This window comes from Acartia tonsa, chromosome 5 (genome assembly GCF_053477335.1).
Source record: "Acartia tonsa isolate MP-2025a chromosome 5, ASM5347733v1, whole genome shotgun sequence".
In the NCBI taxonomy this organism is placed as follows: domain Eukaryota; kingdom Metazoa; phylum Arthropoda; class Copepoda; order Calanoida; family Acartiidae; genus Acartia; species Acartia tonsa.
The window spans coordinates 7,885,417-7,907,194 of NC_137264.1; the positions used below are offsets into that span (position 1 = coordinate 7,885,417).

Consider the following 21,778-nt stretch of genomic DNA (forward strand, 5'->3'; position numbering starts at 1 on the left):
TAGCGGCTACGCCCTTAGAGGCCTCTAGGGGGACTTGAGGAGAGAGTCGAATTTAATAATTAAATTTCTTATCTTAGATTTTAAAAGAAAAAGTGAAAAAAAGTTTTTTTTTGGGAGGGGTGCCCCCCCCCCCTCATTTTTAATTTTAGTTACAAAAATCTAAAAAAAAAATTGGGGAGGGGATTTTTCATTTTTTGGGGGGGTTAGGGGTTTCCCACCCCCCAAGAAAATAGTTATAAACCTTCCCGGGACCTATGAGAAGCTACCCTGTTACGGAGAACCTGATCGGTTCAGCGGTTAGCGAGATCCTTCGGTACAAACATACAAACACACACACACAAACATCCTGTTACTTTATTATAAGGATATGCAGTTCTGTTAATTTGAAAATGTGTTACATATGCGGAGGTGAATGTACACCACAATTGTGTCAACAATTCAATAACATCTGAATAACATGCAGGTTTACACCCAGGGAAAGAGGGGAGGGGACATTGGTTTGTTTATTACACTAGTCCCCAAAGTTTTATAATAACATTTTCTTATTCATTGACTTAACAACTTTGGGGACTTTTATTAAATTATGATTAGTTGATTTTTTAGGTGGAGTGTCCAAACGTTTCATACACTAATTGTAATCTACAGCAGTGTTTATTTTGTGTATTATTTTGTATTTATCGTCCATTGTCTTATCTCATTCTCTTTAAACCAATTGGTTCTATCAAGTCAGAAGACAAAAACGATTGATTCCCCCCCCCCCGAAAAAAAAAATACTTGAAAAGGACCAAAAAACATTATTTTCTGTGATCTTACCATACACACTATAAATAGCTATATTTTTATTTCCTTTTCCGAAAAAAACTTCTACCATTCCAGCTAACAAGGGGAATATTACTTAAACTTTTTCGTATTTCTTATATAAAAATCATTTTATATGTCAATTGAAGAAAAAACATTTAGGCCACATAAAGAATACCTGAAGGTATAAATATTTGGTATGATGAGGGAGGGAGAGGACAATGAACTGTAAATTACACTAGCCTCAAAGTTTAATCATATTCGTTTAATATTATTAACTAAGGTTTTTTTAATGCAGCCATCTCGTAATCAATGCGCAAATTGCACTTAGAATTCGAATTTCGCTATGAAATTTGATAAGAGTAATCCTTAGTAGATATATTTTCCCTAAATCGAACAAAAAGTTTAAAAACTAACGGTTAACGGCTCAGCCGTTTAGTCGTTTTGTGGCTATTTTTAGGGCAAATCTATCATTAATTACGTAGGAATCGGTAGAACCGGTTAAAAATATCTGGGAGCGGCCAAGCGCATGATGGCTAAACGGCTAAGCCGCCAGCCATTTGCCGTTACTTTTCCAACTTTTTGTTTAATTTAGGGAAAATAGATCTACCAAGGATTACTCATGCCAAATTTCATAAAGAAATTATGATTCTAAGTGCCAAATGCGCATTGATTACGAGATGGTAGCATTACTACCCCCCCCCCCCTTTTTTTATTTGCATAAGAGGTACATTTGTTTTTCATCATAATTGATGATGTATATCAATTTATAGTCCTTTTTCTGGACTTCTAATAACCGAACCCATTAATTTGTTTAACTTAACCAAAATTGAGCATCAAATAAGAAAAAAAAATTTCTGTAAAGAACATGCTTTAAATAGAATATCATTCACCCCTAGCATCTAGAGGCTTTTTTATGGGCTTCAGAGAGACTGACCGACGCACAGAAATCATTCTACATTGTATTATAGATTGTCAGCTATATGTTAACTTAAATTTTAATCAATTAATGTTTCCAAGAATTATGTACTATCCTATCTAATGTAATACAAATATATATAAGATGTAATGTTTTTTTCCGTAGCTTAAGATCTCACTAACAACCGATTGAGTACTACATTTAAGGGAAACTGCACATAGGTCCTTGGGTGGTTTTCAGCTACTTTATTTTAAATCTATAAAAGTCTGCTCTTACCCATCATATTTGAATACATAGCCCCTAGATTATAGGGGCGCAACCGATGGTAATTGACAAATAAGTAAATGATAGTTAAAAAAAAAACAATGGACGATAAATTTATATACATCCATAATGAAATCCTTATGCAATTACAAATTCAAGAAAATTAAATAAAGTTTGTGTAAAAAGTTTTTTAATAAAATGACACGGTTATAAAACTTTGGGTACCAGTAAAATTTACAGCTCAATGTCCCCTGAATCCCTGTATATTACGTCTTGTATTTGAGTAAAATTTTTTAATATAAAAAATGTTTATCCATTTCCTAGAGTATATGTTGACAGCTGTAGGGAATACATTATAGATAACTCCTGGTGGTTCCAACCATGTGGGTTTATAATACTTTCTCTAGATAGATAGATAGAATATATTATAGATAACTCCTGGTGGTTCCAACCATGTGGGTTTATAATACTTTCTCTAGATAGATAGATAGAATATATTATAGATAACTCCTGGTGGTTCCAACCATGTGGGTTTATAATACTTTCTCTAGATAGATAGATAGAATATATTATAGATAACTCCTGGTGGTTCCAACCATGTGGGTTTATAATACTTTCTCTAGATAGATAGATAGAATATATTATAGATAACTCCTATTGGTTCCAACCATGTGGGTTTATAATACTTTCTCTAGATAGATAGATAGAATATATTATAGATATCTCCTAGTGGTTCATCTATCTTTCCATCTATCTATCCTTCTATCTATCCATCTATCTATCCATCTATCTATCCATCTATCTATCCATCTACCTACCCATCTATCTATCCATCTATCTATCCATCTATCTACCCATCAATCTATCCATCTATCTTTCTATCTATCTATCCATCTACCTACCCATCTATCTATCCATCTATCTATCCATCTATCTATCCATCTATCTATCCATCTATCTATCCATCTATCTATCCATCTATCTATCCATCTATCTATCCATCTATCTATCCATCTATCTATCCATCTATCTATCCATCTATCTATCCATCTATCTATCCATCTATCTATCCATCTATCTATCCATCTATCTATCCATCTATCTATCCATCTATCTATCCATCTATTTATCCATCTATTTATCCATCTATCTATCCATTTATCTGTCTATCTATCTATATATCCAGTAATACCTATGTAATTCTGTATGGTTTGCTTGTAATTTCGCCACGTCACAATAAACGTCTTGTAGCTGTAATCCTGTATATGCCTGAAAATAATAAATGTATGAATTATTGGTGAATTAATCATAGGTTTAGTTCATTGGGCGAAAAACTACTAAAATAGTTATGAACCTACCAAGGATCTATGAGAAGATACCCTATAAATGATAACTTTATCGGTTCAGCGGTTACGAGATCCTTTGGTACAAACAGACAGACAGATACAGATCATGATTCTTCATTATAAGGATTTCTGTTGTTCATTGGTGGATTTGAAAGATTTATAAATATTTTTTTTCTTCAATTTATGTTCAGATCAGCTGTTAAACAAAAAAATATTTTTTTTTACGCTAGATAGAGTTAGTTATGTTTCTTTTTTTGGTTTTAGCGATTTCTCTCGGAAGGGTGGTGGTATCCTCCCCCTAAAAAGCTTTTAAAATTCCCATGAAAAACTACACTGTAAATGGGAATGGGAGACCTATTTCGGTTCATTAGTTATCGAGATCCTACGGTACTCACACACAGACAGACAGACACAAAAAAAACGATTTTTTTACTTTATTATAAGGATAGAAACCTTTGTTCTCACCTTTTAGAACCAAATATTTTATACAAATCTTAGATAACAAGGAAAAGTTTAAAGCTGTAGAATATTTTATCCTTTGTTTACTTTAAAATAGGGACAGACATTCAGATACAAGGACAATTATGTCAGTAAGAATCTTAGGAACATTAAGCATGCTGATTAAGGAAAAAATAACAACATACTGTGGAAATCTGATAACTTTTAGACCATTAGATAAAGAATTATCTTAATAGAGACGATAGCATTCACTCTATCTGATAAAGCATCAGAAGCTCCAATAAATGTATAAGTATAGATGTATAACCCAGACAACTACCTGGCCCAAAAGGTGTCGACCTTTTTCGTCGGATAGCAAATTTCTTTTTTTCTTTTTTGTAGCGGCTTGGCTGTGATAATAAGGTATTGGCTGATATTAAAATATCTAATTGAAGGTCGGCACAGGGTCCCCACACCTTGAGTACAGTTACATATAACTCGTTCCCTCTTTATTATATTACTTCAATATTTGTCCAACCCCTGATTCTCAGTGAAGGAGGGAGGGGACATTGGACTGTTTCTTACACTAGTCCAAAAGTTTTATAATAACGTATTCTTATTCGTAAACTTTGGGGATTTGATTTCTTGGTTATTGAGTTTAGTGTCTAAACGTTTCAACCACTAATTGTAATCTACAGAAGGGGTCATTATGTATATCATCATTTGTGATCAATTTATCTGCAATTGTCTTATCCCTTTAGATCCCTGCTGATTCTTTTGTTTGTTTACATGTTCCAAAGACAAATTGTAGTAATTTTTCCTTTTAAAAGTTTTGATATTTGTTTATGTCTTTTCAACCAGGGAGGGGGTAGGTGGGGATAAGACAATGGCCGACAAATTCGTGTAAATCCCCATTAATGATACACAAAATTACCCCTTCCGTAGATTTTAATTAGTGGATGAAACGTTTGGACACTCAACTTAATGCACAAGAAAACGTTATTATAAAACTCTGGGGACTAGTGTGATAAACAGTCCAATGCCCACTGGGGGAGAAAAAACAATAAAAGTTTCTTATCCAAATTAAAAGCTACCAAAAGGAGAATTTTGATGTATTATTTTGGAAGAGATTAGCTTTTATGCATTTACATAGAACAAGAACAATGCTTTACAGAGTCATAAAAGAAACAAGGAAGAAAACAAGGTTGTGGGGAATCTGGTAGGTCCACGCATTACCTGCATGATCAAATATCTCATGATTTTTAGTTCTTAATTTCTGACGACTTTTTATACAGTTTTGTACTGTGGGAGGCGTAGTGAAACAAGTAAGTTGGGGGGGGAAAGTACCAATTAAACGGTGTGCGGTCATTTCCGCATATTATCACATCAGCATATTGTTTCATCAATACACAAAAGCAAATTATATTAGAAGGGGTATACAGTAGTGGATCTAAAGGGATACTACAATGGCCGATAAATTAATATACATCCCCGGCCCTATAATGATACTTAGAATAACCCCTTCTGTAGATTAAAATTTGTGGTTGAAAAGTGTGAACACTCAACCTAATAACTTTGGGGACTATTGTCATTGCCCACTCTTTCTCTGCTGTACAAAGTTTATACTGTGTTAACAAGGACAAAAGGGATGAAAAGTAGAAAATATTTTTTTCATGAAATAAAAGAAATATATTTTTTTTCATTAAATAAAACAAATATATTTTGTATCTTGTATATCAAAATTGTAGATCCTAAATAAATTTTGTTGAGTAATTTACCACATAGTATTATAGACATCTTTCCGTGGATAATTAGTAAAAACAAGGTTCCGAATGCCTGAGCTAACAAAACTGGTGCTAATCTTATGATATTTACTTTAATTCTCATGTAAAATTTCTGTAATATTAATAGTAATAGAGTAGCCCCGCTACTCTAAATTATTTTGTTTTATACCAACTAAGAACTAACGGCAAATTTTCAGATATTTAAATTAATTTTTTTTTGAAGAATTAATTAATGATTATTAAAATCTCAAAAGCTTTTTTTCTAAGTTTGTTTCAAAAATTAATTTATATACTATGAAGAAAAAAAATACTTTATCGATGTACTTAATAGCTTAATGTACTTTTCTTCAATTTATACATGGAAACGTTTTATGGGGGCGTTGTTCAAAAAAGTGGTTTAAACACCACCAATAATTAAAATTTAAACAAAAATAAAAATCTGTATATTAATGTATTTTATATACATAGATATATTTAAATCTTTTATTACAAGCGACTTTAGATAAAGTATCAATTAATTCACATGCGTCGCATGTGTTTGAATGTATTCGCATCAATGTAAATTATGTTTGCAGGGATAAATGGAGTTGAAATATGGATCTTGAAATTGTTGGCGAATTTTATCTATAATTTAGATGTCTGTCAGCTTGTCATTGTAACTTTTTTTCTGCTTTTGTAAAAAATATTGGAAAACGAATCAGTTTTTTACTGTCAGTGAGTAAATACATATTAGTTTTTTTAAAAGCAATGCTTTTCTATAATTATGGTCTGTCCGTCTGTATGTGAGTTTATTTTATTCTGGGACAGTTAGCTATTCCGGTTAATTAAAACAGGTTAGAATTGTCCTATCAATTTCAAACTTTACATGTTAATTCCTATAAAAATTAGGTATAATTTAGAAAGTGTAACAACTTTATATTGACTTATGTTTAAAATTATGCTTATTAAGTTCTGACACTCTACAAGTGTTAATGTTCGTTTGTCCTACCATTTAAGAGCTTTGCTTATATGGATGTTGGCTTCCATGTTTGGTTGTTGTTAAAATGAGGAGTTATGTTATAAGATATGTGCCAGAGGGCAATTCTAGGTGAATTTTGTTAAGGGGGGCAGCAGTTCTGAAACTTTTGCGTAAACAGGGAGCATAGGCTTTGTCATTGGAGTGAGAGGATAGATTATTCAATAAAAAAAGTTTAGTTTTGGGGTGTATTTTCCTTATATCTATTTTTTTGATAGGTCTCCAGGTTCAGGTGCTGCAGGCTGGAAGGTCACTTCTGGACAGGTATAAATGAGAAAAAAAATTTGTTTGAAATCTGGATCCAGGTTTAGGTACTGCAGGCCTCCAGGTGGATCCTGGACAGGTAAAACAAAAAATTTTCAGTTTTAAAGTTAGAGAATAACTTATTTAACAAAAGTTGCTACTTTATGGATAGTACTAGCGGCTACGCCCCTAGAGGCCTCTAATGGCACTTTAAATGTTTTTTTTTATATTTAAAATATGTCTATGTTGCTTTTGACATTTATATTTGCGTTTAACTCTCTTTCTAAAATTAAGAAACGTAAAAAAAATTTCGATTTTTTGTGATTTCTCTTGGGAGGGTGGTGGTACCCTCCCCCAAAATAGTTAAAAACCTTCCCGGGACCTATGAGAATATACCCTTTTAAGAAGAACCCGATCAGTTCAGTGGTTAGCAAGATCCTTAGGTACAGACAAACACCCTGTTACTTTAGTATAAGGATTAACCAATTTGAAGATAAATTTGAAATCGGGCTCCAGGTTCAGGTACTGCAGGCCTCCAGCTGGATCCTGGACAGGTTAAAAACTAAAAATTTTTACTTTTGAAGTTAGAGCATAACTTATTTAACAAAATTTGCTACTTTATGGATAGTATTAACCAATTTGAAGATAAATTTGAAATTGGGCTCTAGGTTCAGGTACTGCAGGCCTCCATGTGAATTCTGGACAGGTAAAAACTGAAAAATTTTACTTTTGAAGTTAGAGCATAACTTATTTAACAAAAGTTGCTACTTTATGGATATTATTAACTCATTAGAAGAAGAATTTTAAATCGGGCTCCAGGTTCTTGCGGGCCCCCAGGTGGATTCTGGACAGGTAAAAACTAAAAATAATACCTTTGAAGTTTAAACAAAACTTATTTAACAAAAGTTTCTACTTTATGTATAGTATTAAATAATTTAAAGAAAAATTTGTAATTGATTTCAAATTTTTCTTCAAATGAGTTAATACCTATTATCCATAAAGTAACTTTTGTTTAAGAAGTTATGCTCTAACTTTAAAAGTAAAAACAAGTAAATACTGTCCATAAAGTAGCAACTTTTGTTAAGTTTGTTTTGTTCTAACTTCAAAAGTAAAAATTTTAAGTTTTTACCTGTCCAGGATCCACCTGGAGGCCTGCAGTACCTGAACCTGAAGCCCGATTTCAAATTTTTCTTCACATGAGTTAATACTATCCATAAAGTAGCAACTTTTGTTAAAAAACTTATGCTCTAACTTTAAAACTCAAATTTTTCAGTTTTTACCTGTCCAGAATTTACCTGGAGGCCTGCACTACCTGAACCTGGAGCCTGATTTCAAATTTTTCATCAAATTAGTTCATACCATCCATAAAGTAGCAACTATTGTTTAATGAGTTTTGTTCTAACTTCAAAATTAAAAATTTTTAGTTTTTACCTGTCCAGAATTCACCTGGAGGCCTGCAGGACCTGAACCTGGAGGCTGTTTTTTTATTTTTTCTTCATATATGCTCATAAAATCCCAAAAGATGAATATTTGGTTTAATAAGTTGATCTCTAACTCTTCAAACAATTTTTTTTTCATTTACACCTGTCCAGAAGTGACCTTCCAGCCTGCAGCACCTGAACCTGGAGACCTATCAAAAAAATTTAAATATAAGGAAAATACACCCCAAAACTAAACTTTTTTTTTAAATAACCCATCCTCTCACTCCTAAGATAAAGCCTATGCTCCCTGTTTACGCAAAAGTGTCAGAACTGCTGCCCCCCTAATTAGTAAGTAGCGAAGCTACTCTATAATTTGAAATGTCTGTCCGTCTATCTGAGAAAGAATAGGGGAAACGATTTTCTCGGCTCCTGTTTAAGATAGAAGGATGAAATTTCTTGTCAACAATCTTTTTAATATGGAGTATAATCAAGTATAAAACATGGATGCCAGTCGGACTCCTTTTTAGCAGGTTTTAGGCTATTTTTAAATTTTTCTATTTTTTCTCCATATCTTTGGTGTTTATGGTCCGATTTTCAAAATTTTTTCATTTACAGATATCAAAATTAAATTTCCCGTCAATTAAAGATAACAACCATGACGGTCCGACTGCCTTTTTGTAGGTTTTAGGCTATTTTTATATTTTTCACATTTTTCTCCATATCTTTGGTGTTTATTGTCCGATTTTCAAAACTTTTTCAGTTCTAGATATCAAAATAAATATTCTGTCGTTTTAAGAAAACAAACATAGCAGTAAGACTGCCTTTTAGCAGGTTTTTGGCTATTTTTATATGTTTTATATGTTTCCCCATTTCTTTGGTGTCCAATTTTCAAACTTTTTTTTGAATATCAGAATCAAAATAATTTTTCCCAATGTTATGTCGTCATTGTACAAAATAAAACAAGGTTTCGTGTTTATTTTCTCCGAAAAATCTATTCTTCATTTTAAAAATACACCTTAAATCTACTTGTACACATTCCCTTCTACGATTTTTTTGTGCTTCGCTACTTATGGATGTTGTCATCCTTGTTTTATTATCATTAATAAATTTATTTGATGAAACCATATCCCTATTTCATAAAATAATTCAATAACCCCTTAACATTTGGGGGGGGGGGGAAGACTTAAATGCCACCTCCCCCCTTCTGGTTTTCAGTAGCGAAGCTACTCTATAATTCGAAATGTCCGTCCGTCCGTCTGCCCGTCCGTCTGTCCGTCCGTCTGTCCGTTTGTCTGTCTGATCGTCTGTTCGTCTGTCCGTCCGTCTATCTGTCCGTCTGTCCATCCGTCTCTCCGCCCGTCTGTCCGCCCTTCTGTCCGCCCACCTGTCCGTCCGTCTGTTCTTCCGTCCGTCTTTCCGTCCGTCTCTCCGTCCGCTTGTCCGTCCGTCTGTCTGTCCGTCCGTCCGTCCGTCCGTCCGTCCGTCTGTCCGTCCTTCTGTCTGTCCGTCTGTCCTTCCGTCCCTCTGTCCGTCTACTCTATAATTCGAAATGTCCGTCCGTCTGTCTGCCCGTCTGTCGCTACTAAAAACTTAAACTCCAAAGTCATCAGAGGTGTAACACGAATTTTATTTAGTTTCCTGCGAAGTTGTCTCCGATACCATCGCTAATTTTTAAAATCAAATTAACGTTTTTGCTGTACAAAATGAAATATTTTAATAATTTTTAGTGCATTTTAATATGGAATGTAAATATTCTAAATAGAACAAATTAATTTCTATTAAGGCGTTGCAAAGTTTTAAGTTCGCCAAATTTGAGATATGCCTGAGAGCCGGACCTACCATTTAAACTACAACCGAAAACAAAAAGGTCCCCACCACTTGCGCCTGGTAGTTGTCATTAAATGTATAACTTACTTAAAAGTTTTGACAGACATACACATTCTAATTATAGTATAGTTGCGTTATTTTCCATTTATTATTCTATATCTAATGATAAGAGCTTATGAATGCATTCATTAAAGCAACAAAACACTATTTATTACAAATTTGGAAGGCTCTATATACTGACGAACAAATGAAATTAACTGCTCGTTTATGCTTAATCTTTTTCGGGTATAGTCCCTTTCTTGGCAACGCCCCTTAAGGGGCGTTTCGTCCTATTTTCAAATTAGCTTTTCCCCTTTTTCTATTTCTAGCCCCTGCGGAGGGCTCTAACCCTGCGGGGCCAATTGACTAATCCTGCGGGAAATCACCAAACCCAACTTAACCTAACCTTACCTATATTAACCTTTCAAAAGCTAATGTGAAAATACGACTAAACGCCCCCTATGAGGCGTTGCCACGAAAGGGACTATACCCTCTTTTCTTATTTGTTGGCATAACAACTTTGGGGACTAATTTTTATTGGTTGGCTCATTAAGTTGAGAGTCCTAACTTTTCAACTTCTAAATGTAATTTACAGAAGTGGTTGTATAATTAGATATTTACATCAGCTTATCGGTCATTGTCTTATCCCTTTAGATCCCTGCGGAAAAGGTGACTCAGAGGAATCTTGACAGAGCTTTTCGGAAGGACAGATATTATGATTCATAGAGTATCTTGGTTACCAGAAAAGGGTCAAAAGACAGCAAGTACGATAAACTGAAATTTAATTTCCGAATGTGCACACAGTTTACTGGGTGTTGAAGTTTTTTAGCTAGTAGTAAATATTGAGATAGGATGAGGAAACACTTAGGAAACTGTGTACACAATTGGAAATTAAGATCAGTCATCAGACAGCGTGTACGATGTGCTGAAAATGGATTGCCTATTTCTTTCCTAATTTCCATAGTTATACAGCAGATTACCCAATTATTGCAAACGCTATTTTCAGCCACTCCGGTCAAAGGGAAAAGCGATATAATGTAAAAACGATTTATACATTCAAAATTTAAATTTTTCAAATTTTGATTTTTTTTTGGAAGTTTGAAGCTTTTTTAGCTAGTAGCAAATTTTGAGATAGGACGTGGACGCTAGGTACACTTTCGGAAACTAAAATTCAGTACATCGCCGATGTGCTGAAAATGGATTGCCTATTTCTTTCCTTATTATATGTTTGTTTAAAACATGGAGTTTTTATAGGAAATATTAGCAAAACATTCAATGAAAAAACCAGGAATGGAAAATGAATAAATTTTTCCCAAAAAACGTAATTAATATTATTCATTGAACGGAGATGAGATTATTTATTTTTCCAGGATCTTACAAAATATGAAAAAAATATCTTTAAGTTTTCAATAAAACTTTCAAATAAGTCGAACTTAATATAATCATTAGTTGTTATTGTTAAAATGTCCTATTCTTAAATGACTTTTATGCAAAAATTCATTAAACTTTTTATATGTTTATATTATAGCACAAATAAATAGGCTTAACATAAATGACAAATCTTATGGCCTTAATTTTTTTCTCAATCTTTCGAGGTACTAATATTTTCTTTAAAAGATGATTTTATTCTTAGTAAATAAGTAAATTTTAGTAAAAATTTATTCAATGTTTAAGGAAAATGAAAAAAAAGGTTTTCTGGAAAATTCAAATACTTCAATAAAAAGGATATTAAATTCAATTTATTTCTATAAACCAAACAAGAATAACATTATCCAACTCTTTTGTTAAAAATATAGATTATATTTTTTTTATTATGTAATCTCTTTATATCTATCAACCAAATATGATTTTTAAAATTACATTGTTAGGTTTAAAACTTTAAATATATATTTTTTTATTTAAAGATGTTTTCTTTATACATAAGTTTCTTTTTAAACTTAATTATAGAGTCGATTCGCAAAAATTCTGCAAAATCCTTATATCGCCATTAGACCATTAACCACCCCTTAAAATATTCAAGTAGTTTCATTCAGAGAGATAGGGGACAATGAGCTGTTCATTACACTAGTCCCCAAAGTTTTTTTATGACGTTTTCTTATTCGTTGGCTTAACAAATTTGGGGATTTTAGTGAATTTTAATTGGTTGGTTCATTAAGTTGAGTGTTCAAACGTTGCAAACTCTAATTTTAATCTACAGAAGGGGTAATTTCGTTTATCATCATTGAATGACTGTACTAATGGCGACAAAAGTATTTTGCCAAAAATGCAATATATTAGGTATGCAGAGTTGTGTGCAAATTTTTTGCAAAGATAATATCTCAACTTTTCACCATAAAATATTAGTGAGGGACAAACTTTGTCAGAAACAATGAATAAACAAGATTATTCCTATAACAAAAAGTGTGTCTGTGTGTACTGATGGATCTCGCTAACAGTTGAACCGATATGTTTCTCCTTTACAATGTAGCTTCTCATAGGCACTGGGAAGGTTTATAGTTATTTTGGGAGCGGGTGCCACCACCCTAACAAGAAAAATTGAAATCTAACTCCATCCAGTGGCGAAAAAATATTTTTGGTTAACAGCTGATCTTAACAAAGATTAAAAAAAGATATTTTACATGCACCTCTAGGGGCGTAACCACTAGTAAATAATAATTTAGCTAAGCTTTTATTATTTAAAACTAAAATTTGTTTTCTAGAACCTAAATCCATAAAACGTTCTAAAAATTTAAGGCACCGGCTAAAGAAACTGGTTTTAATCTTATGATTGTATATTTTTATATTCGTAGAAAGCTGGATATAATACGATGCTAGACATAGTTTTTTCGTATGGATGAGAACCGGTTCCTATCCACCGGATTCGAATGAATACGAGAAAAAATCAATATCTCTATTTAAATTAGACAACAATACAAGAACAATCATAATCAAAAGAAACAAATTATCATTACATTTATAACCCCCCCCCCTTATTCCTTAAAACTTTCATCCATCATTTTGCTATTATTACTATTTGCTATATTGTAGGAAGCTTGCTGTTAAAATATCAAAATTCCTAAATGTCCCAAATAAATTCCTTGCATTTTTGATGGTTTTATAATGCAATCTATCTATAGCTACCTATCTATCCGTCGGTCTAACTATCCAACTATCAAAATCTACAACTCAAGAAGGGATTAGACAATGGAATAATAATTATTAATCTATCTATCTGGACACCTACCAGTCAAAGACGTCCAAGGAGGGAGGGGGGGGGTAAAGTGGGGATTACCCCCTCCCAAAAAAATTAAAAATCTCTAATCTTTGCGCGCATTTTTAATACTAAATATTACTAAAATTTAAATTACCCCCCCCAAAAAAAATTTAACCCCGGGGGTAAATTTTGGGGGTGGAAACAAAATTTACCCCTGCCAACAGGTTTCAGGGGGGGTAATTACTCCCCCCCCTCAAGCAAATTTTACCCCCCGGGGTAAAAATTTTGAGGGGGGGAAAAAATAACCCCCCCCCCAAAAAAAAAAAACGAATTACCCTCCCCCCCCCCAAAAAAAACTTGGACGCCCCTGCTACTAGTGGTCAGATAGCAGCCAGATAAGAACCTTGTCTGACTTTCTGGCTGTCTGTCTATCTATCTATCTATATATCTATCTACCTGGATACCTACCAGAGACCACAGAGCAGCCAGATAAGAATCTTGTCTGACTGTCCGTCTATCTATCCATCTATCTATCTATCTATCTATCTATCTATCTATCTATCTATCTATCTATCTATCTATCTATCTATATATATATATATCTATCTATCTGGATACCTACCAGAGACCACAGAGCAGCCAGATAAGAACCTTGTCTGACTGTCTGTCTGTCTATCTATCTATCTATCTATCTATCTATCTATCTATCTATCTATCTATCTATCTATCTATCTATCTATATATCTATCTATCTATCTATCTATATATAATAGGTCAACTCACAAACAAAATATGAATTTTACATATATATATATATATATCTATCTATCTGGATACCTACCAGAGACCACAGAGCAGCCAGATAAGAACCTTGCCTGACGGACAAACAGTAACAACAGCACTTCATCAGCTTTTATACAAACTGCAGCAGGATAATTATGGTTACAAATTGTACAACAGCTACGCGCTTTTTAAATTTTTTTCTTAAATATAGAAGGTATTGATTTTCCAGTATGGCTTCGATACCGATTAACATCCAAGAGATTAGAACCGGCTCTCAACCAGGCTAAAAATCATTAAAAGCATCGTATTAAAGATAATTTTCCACGAATATTAAAATAAGATTAATGCCAGTTCTGTCAAATTTTTCTTATATGTTAATTTTTATTCTTAACATATTACTCCGTGTTTATATTTTTTACAAATATGATAAGGTATAATGTATTATTCTTAGGTGAAAAGACAATGGACGATAAATTGACAAATCACCAATGATGTTAAATAAAATCACCCCTTCTGTAGATTAAAACTGGTCTGGACACTATAACCAACAAATAAAAATGTAATTAAATTCCCCAAACTTTTTGAACAAACGACTAAGATAACGTGAATGCACAAAATAAATAATTCTTATTTGATTTTTGATTGTTATGAATGATTTTATTGAAAAGATTCAGAGCTTTTTATACAATAATCCATTTATGTTAGCATCGCAAAAATTGTAATATAGTAGATATAAACCGTTGAAACTGTACTTCTGTAAAATCAGGGCCCTAATTAAAAACGATTACAATCGATAAAAACTTTTCTCTTTCTCTGTCTATACTTAGAATCTGTTTAATCCTTTGTTTTTGTATATTTTGTAATTTTTATAAAGAAACAAGGATGACAACACCTATAACTTTCATTAGTAGCGAAGCACATAGATGAACAACCAGAAAATGTGAGTTATAAAGCTGATGTTTAGTGGTCGTAATGAAGAATTGAGAAAAAAAGAGAGAGAAGTACTTTTTTTAAATAATAGAAAACCACGAAACCTTTATTTTCATTGCTTATATGTATATATTTTTTTATGCATGAAAAAAAACAATCAAATTTTGTTTTAAATAAAAGCCAACAAATTTCTGAGACAAAGGACAGACGAAGTCAATTATAAAGTAGCTTCGCTAATAACAATAACACAATTTATTTATTTAGGTTATCTTTTACGTCAGCTTATATTTGCAAAACAATGGATATAGAATAAGTGGATATTGTGAAAGGGGAATTTTTATCGTCAATTTAGATTGCTAATATAGTCATCAGATGTAAGTAAATACGTTTCTCTATGGTCAGGTGATGGGGTAAAGTCATAAGCGAGGGGTATCTTTATATATAATAGCCCGCAATTAGAAACATTTTATCAGGGTATGCGAAAATCTCTCACAATATCCATGTATTTTGTATCCATTTGCAAAACTTATTATTAATAAAGTTGTTTTAGAGTTGTTTTTGCGGGTTATTAACGAAAAAAGATAGTTTAATGTCCAAAAGTATAGCAGAAAAAACAACAAAATAAAATTTATTGTAGAGAAGTCACTGAATATCACTTATTCTTTAGTTAGCTTATAATTTCTAAAAACTGGAAAAACGAGATTCATCTAATTAATGAAAAGAAATGAATTTACATACTTAGATTTCTACATAATTAGCTATATGATATTCCACGTTTTAATCCTGACTTATTTGCCTAAGATATTATACCTATTCCATATAAGCTGAAATATTTTAGTGTACACGTAATTTTCTCATCTACTATTTAAGAAAGACATCTGATTTTTTGTGTGAGGATTCCCTACACCAATAAGCATCAAGTACATAATTAACTAGGTATGTTGGTCTTTCTGTCATGCTACACAAGACATTTATATGTATATAGAAGTTTCGAGACACACAGAAAACTGTCCCGAATTTGTATTAATTTTGAGGAACAAGACTCCAGTTACGTCATATTTTTCTTTCCCGAAAAAGGGAAGGGGGAAAGAAAAAAAAGGGAAGGGGGAAGAAAAAAGAGATGGGAGAAAGGGGGGTTTTTCCCATCTCTTTTGAAGAGATTTTCTTCCCCCCTTCCCTTTTTCGGGAAAGAAAAATATGACGTCACTGGAGTCTTGTTTCTCAAAATTAATACAAATTGGGGAATCTGTGTGTCAGTTTCGAAGTTGTTTCTCTCTTTTTCTTTTCTTTTTATGACCATTAAATATTTAAATCTGCTCTGAAACTCTCTTTGTCTGTTGGTCCATTTATGGTTTAGGTGCTTTGCTAATCATAGATGTAGCTATACTACGAAATTCACATTTCTATTAAATTCGTATTTGATTTTCATATTCTTAAATTTTCTGGATAAAACTGAAAAGTTTTTTTTAATTGGATATATTCGTTACTTCTAGTTCTTTTACAATTATTATCAATACATTTGACATTGAATTGGTCTTTTTTCAATAGAATATTGTTTATATTAATTAATATTTGAAAGAAACTACATTTTCTATAAAAAACGAGTAATTTTTTGTACGAATCAAATAATACATAGGGAGCAATGTACATTAAATACAAGCAAAAAATATAGATATTTTACCTATAAATGGCTACAGTGTAATATATTGTATAAGAAGGTAAAAGTGTATTTTTAGTAACGTATCAAAAATTCCCCATCTCTTATTTTTTCCAAAATAAAAATGGGGAGAATCGACTTTTACCTCTAGGGACTAGGGGATGAAGCCAGTATTAATATGAAATACTTATATCTAATATTTTACTTACATATTCTGTTAAGGCTTAGTATTAGTGTAATTACAAAACTGCAGACTTTAAGATTTATTAAATACAAGTGAAATAGTTTTTTTTAATGTATAAATTTGATTAATAAGAAAATAATTTGGTCTATTCTTTTGGTTGCAATGAAACAAGGCTTTGAGATCATTTATGGTTGGGTCTAAACAACTACTTTTGTTTTTCTTTGCTGTTTTCTGGGTTTATTCTAAAGAAGTTGTATCAACTTTTTTTTATAGCTAGCCGGTCCTTTTAGTAAGTAGTAGATGTAAAATTTTTCATAGAATTCAGATATGCAATCGGTTTTTTTGTAGACCTCTTATTTTTTAAGTAATTTAAGTTTTAAAAAAAAAAATTAAGTCGATTTTAAGGTACTAAAATGCAACAAAAAAAAGAAAGAAAATGGCCATTATGAACAAAAATAGTAAGATCTTTAATTTGACACCTTACTTTTTCAATTCTGTCAGGTAATTATTGAAAAAATCGATTTTTTTAAACCCACGAGAATAAAAACTTTGAACTAAATTTTATCATTTCACAAGTAAAAAAATATGGGTTCATATATACCTTTAGAATCAGAAAAATATTACGAATCCATTGTAAGCAAAATTGAAAAAAAAAGTTTACAATATAGTATATAAACTACAATAAAAGGAATTGTATGAAAATATCATATTATATTGTACAGGCAACGTCTTAACTCTTGAATTAGAGTATAAAAATGGGAAGGGGGTATAGAGGGGGTAAAGAGGGGGTAAAAAAGGGAAGACGATAGTGTTGCCAGAACAAAAAATACAATTGGCCATTTTTTTATGTTTTTATTTTTTTACTTTTTTTCAATTTTGCTTACAATGGATTCGTAATATTTTTCTGATTCTAAAGGTATATATAAACCCATGTTTTTTATGTCTGTTTGAGAAAATATTTAGGTCTAAAGTTTTTATTAAACCGAGGTTAAAAAAATAGATTTTTTCAATAATTACTCAACAGAATTTTAAAAGTAAGGTGTCAAATTAAAGATCTTACTATTTTTGTTCTTACTGGCCATTTTCTTCTTTTATTTTGTTGCGTTTTAGTACCTTAAAACCGACTTAATTATTTTTTTAAAAAACTTAAATTACTTAAAAAATAAGAGGTCTACAAAAAAACCGATTGCATATCTGAATTCTATGAAAATTTTTACATCTACTACTTACTAAAAGAACCGGCTAGCTATAAAAAAAAAAGTTGATACACCTTCTTTGGTATGAATGATACATGGAAGCCTAGCCAGGGAGGTAGGGGGCATGGGCTGTTTATTACACTTGTCCCCAAAGTTTTATAATAAAGTTTCCTTATTTGTTGGCTTAACAACATTAGTGACTTTATTGATTTTTCATTGGTTGGTTTTTGTCCAAACGTTTAACCACTTATTGTAATCTAAAAAAGAGGTTGTTTTTTTGTATCATCATTGGGGATGTACATCAATTTATCGGTCATAATCTTATCCCTTTAGATCCCTGAAGGCAGGCAGTGCTGCCAACATTTTAAGAAAGTGAAATTCATTATTCAATCCTCTCAAGAAAGGTGTCACATCACATCCGCATAATTTAATATTGCAATTTTTTAAGCGCTTTCACACAATGTACCTTATTGAGCACTAATACCCAAATCCCCCCCCCCCTTTCTTTTTGAAATAAATTGAAAAAGTGTGGTGGTAGTTATTTGAAAGTCCCTCTGCAGATTATGACGTCATACCATAGAATATTTAATGAGAGGCTAGTATACACTGTAATTGACCAATGGTAAAATTTATGTATAACGTCATAATCTGTGGAGGGACTTAATCATCTTCCATATATTGGGTATTGGGTCCCCTCAGTTGTAAGGCATAATAGAAGAACTTTTTTTAAGGGTGGGATTTAAAGCGCTCAATATGCACTTTGTGTGATAGTTCATTTTAATTTTTGAAACACACACAAATAAACTAGAAGGGTAGAAATAATAATTTGTGCTTTAATAATTATTTTAGATTAGACATTTTGCGAAATGGATGGCATACTCTAAAGTACAACATCATGTACTTACTTATATGTCAGAATATCACTGTATGCTCATTTTAATATTTGAGTTTAGGCTTTATTAATAGTATATGCAATTAGGGCGGGTCGATTTGCAAGCATTTTAGAATTTTCACATTAGTAGACATTGGCAAGGGTTACTGGGCCAATATAAAACCCTGTTAAACTTGAAAGGCGTTTTGTAACCAAAAAATAACGGACGCACGGGGGGTATAAAATGTGCCCGCCCCCTTATAAAACCAAAAATTAAAATGATTTTCAAATAACCTACCAAATAAACAGTTTTGACTAAATCAGCTGTTTTAGGTACTTAATGAGATCTTTTTCGAACTAGGAGCAATATTTATAAAAATAGTTTTTAGACTCGTAATCATCATTTAAATGCGGTCATTTTGATATGCAACATGCCTGTGTTTGAAGGAATTTCAATTTTTAGTTTTATAAGGGGGCGGGCACATTTTATACCCCCCGCGCGCCCGTGGTTTTTGGATTACAAAACCCAACTTGACTTCGGGTGGTAGTTAAACCTCATAAAGACATGTCTTTTTTCTATTTTTGTTTAAAAGCTGTTTTAAAACTAAATATTTTATCTTGCATATAAACTACAAATAATACATAATCTATTCCAAGTTCTCAACTCAGAGACTTATTTAATCCATTTCTACATAAATTTTAGCGTGCTTGCTTTGAGGGAACTAAAGGGATACGACAATGGACGATAAATTGATGTAAATCTCCAATGATTAACAAAATTAACGCTTCTGTAGATTAAAATTGGTTGTTGAAACGTTTAGTTTTTTGTAGTGCAACTACTCTATATCTATAGTATATATGTCAATCCGACTGCCTCCTAGACATTAAAAAAAGTTTATTGATGTCCTTAGCTTTCCATACAGCTAATCTTATGGGCAAACATCCTATAAATACATCCTATTTGGCAAAATTTGGTAAAAGAGCTAAATAAAAACATTGTAACTACATATAAATATAATATATAATAAATATAATAGCTTTAAACCTTTCCTGGACCTTTTAGAATCTTCACTGAAAAGAAGAACCTTATTGGTTCATCGGTTATTACCATATTGGTTCCCTCAGTACACACAGACAGTATGGTTTTCTTATTTTGGTGGTAATCTAAGTTTGCTTTGTTGATATTTAGGCAGAAGTTATGGCCAGGAAGAAAGGGGACAATTGACTGTTTTTAAAATATTCCCCTAAGTTTTTAATAACGTTTTCTTATTTGTTGACTTAAAAACTTTTATGCATTTTGATTAATTGTTTCATTAAGTTGAGTGTCCAACTATTAATTGTAACCTACAGAATGGGTAATTTTGCATATCATCATTGAGTATTACATAAATCTCTCGGCAGTTGTCTTATCCCTTTATATCCCTAAGTTATGGCTGAAAGTTTTGTATACCAGCAAACAATTTCTACATTCTTTAATTACTTGTAAGAAAGTTTAAGTGAGACTTTTACAAAAGTTTAACCTAGAAACCTAAGCATTACATATTTTTGGTTTTACCAAAATCATTTTTATTTATTAATAAAATCATGATTTTCAACTTTGATAATGTATATTGCTTCATTTGCATTTGTAAGACTATTGGCACTGTAGCTTTGTAGTAGTGCACAGAGTTACGATGATGAGAATTTAAGTTAACCCCATTCGTGTTGCTATCACAACATGTTGTCTCAAATTCTTCTCAATTCACGCAACCTCCCCCTAGTTTCGGTATAAGGATAGCTGTCTATAGTGCCCTATTAAAATAGGGATAGATGTTACCACTTTTGACGTGCCTATTCTATTGAGGTCATATCATACTCTATACCCCATATCTTATCTAGGAGGTTTCTTCCCTCCTTCTCTTTCTCTTTCCCTCTACTATGGCGTCAATAGAACATGTAAGCCAAACGTGTTGACATCTATCCCCATTTTGATAGGGCACTATAGACAGCTACATCATCCATTGCAATGATCCACGGGCACATGACCCGACTTATTTGCTTGTTTTTAATTTCAGTTATCATCCTGATTTCTTATTTATAAAAACTCTTCATGTATAAGAAAATGCTAAAATCAAACTCATTCCATAAATCATATTTTTAAATAAAAACATAATAGCCTTTTATAAAATACATAAAATACTTGGATATTGACTTTTAGTATTTTAAATCAAATTAAGAATTTCTTAAATGCCTATTTTCTAAACTGGTTGCTTTGCCCTAATAATGATTTTCGAAAAGTGATTTATACATTCGCTCAACCACTTTTGTGACTTACAAAAATTTGGGCCTTACGTGAAAACGCCCCTTAATGGGCGATTTGTCGTATTTTCAAAATGTCTTTTGATGTTATTTTAGGTTAGGTTAGGTTATATTGGGTTAGGTGATTGCCCCGCATGGTTAGGTTATTGGCCCCGCAGTGTTAGAGCCCTTCGCAGGGGCTAGAAATAGGAGAAAAGCTACTGTGAAAATACAAAGCAACGCCCCTTAAGGGGCGTTGCCACGAAAGGGACTAAACATCAAATTTTTATTGGTTGGTTCCAAAAATTTCAACAGTAATTGTTCTCGACTGAAGATTATGTTTATCATTATTGGGGATGTACATCAATCTTATCCCTTATATCCCTGGACTGTAGTGCCTAAATGCATCTTTTTACAGTGCTTAGACATTTGCTGCAAGAAATAGATACCAAAAATGTTTCAACAATATTGCAAAAAATTGTAACTTTTAGCAGCACAGAAATTTTTTTTTATCAAAATGACTTATTAGTGATTAGTCAGACGATGAAATAGACCTAGAAGGCAACTCTAAGAAATTTCGGTTCGTGGAAAGA

The 21,778-nt window shown here is 32.2% G+C and overlaps 1 protein-coding gene across 1 annotated transcript in view; it reads right to left on the reverse strand.

The window, feature by feature from the left end:
• The window catches only part of LOC145318667 (uncharacterized), a 99,161-nt gene that overhangs the window by 60,816 nt on the left and 16,567 nt on the right, over window positions 1-21,778 (reverse strand). The window contains exons 2-4 of the mRNA XM_080160105.1: window positions 14,129-14,209; window positions 3,174-3,250; window positions 2,302-2,384 (exon numbers count right to left, since the gene is read on the reverse strand). Coding sequence (XP_080016231.1) covers window positions 2,302-2,384; window positions 3,174-3,250; window positions 14,129-14,194 — 226 coding nt within the window. The 5' untranslated portion in view covers window positions 14,195-14,209. The remainder of the gene's footprint in view (window positions 1-2,301; window positions 2,385-3,173; window positions 3,251-14,128; window positions 14,210-21,778) is intronic.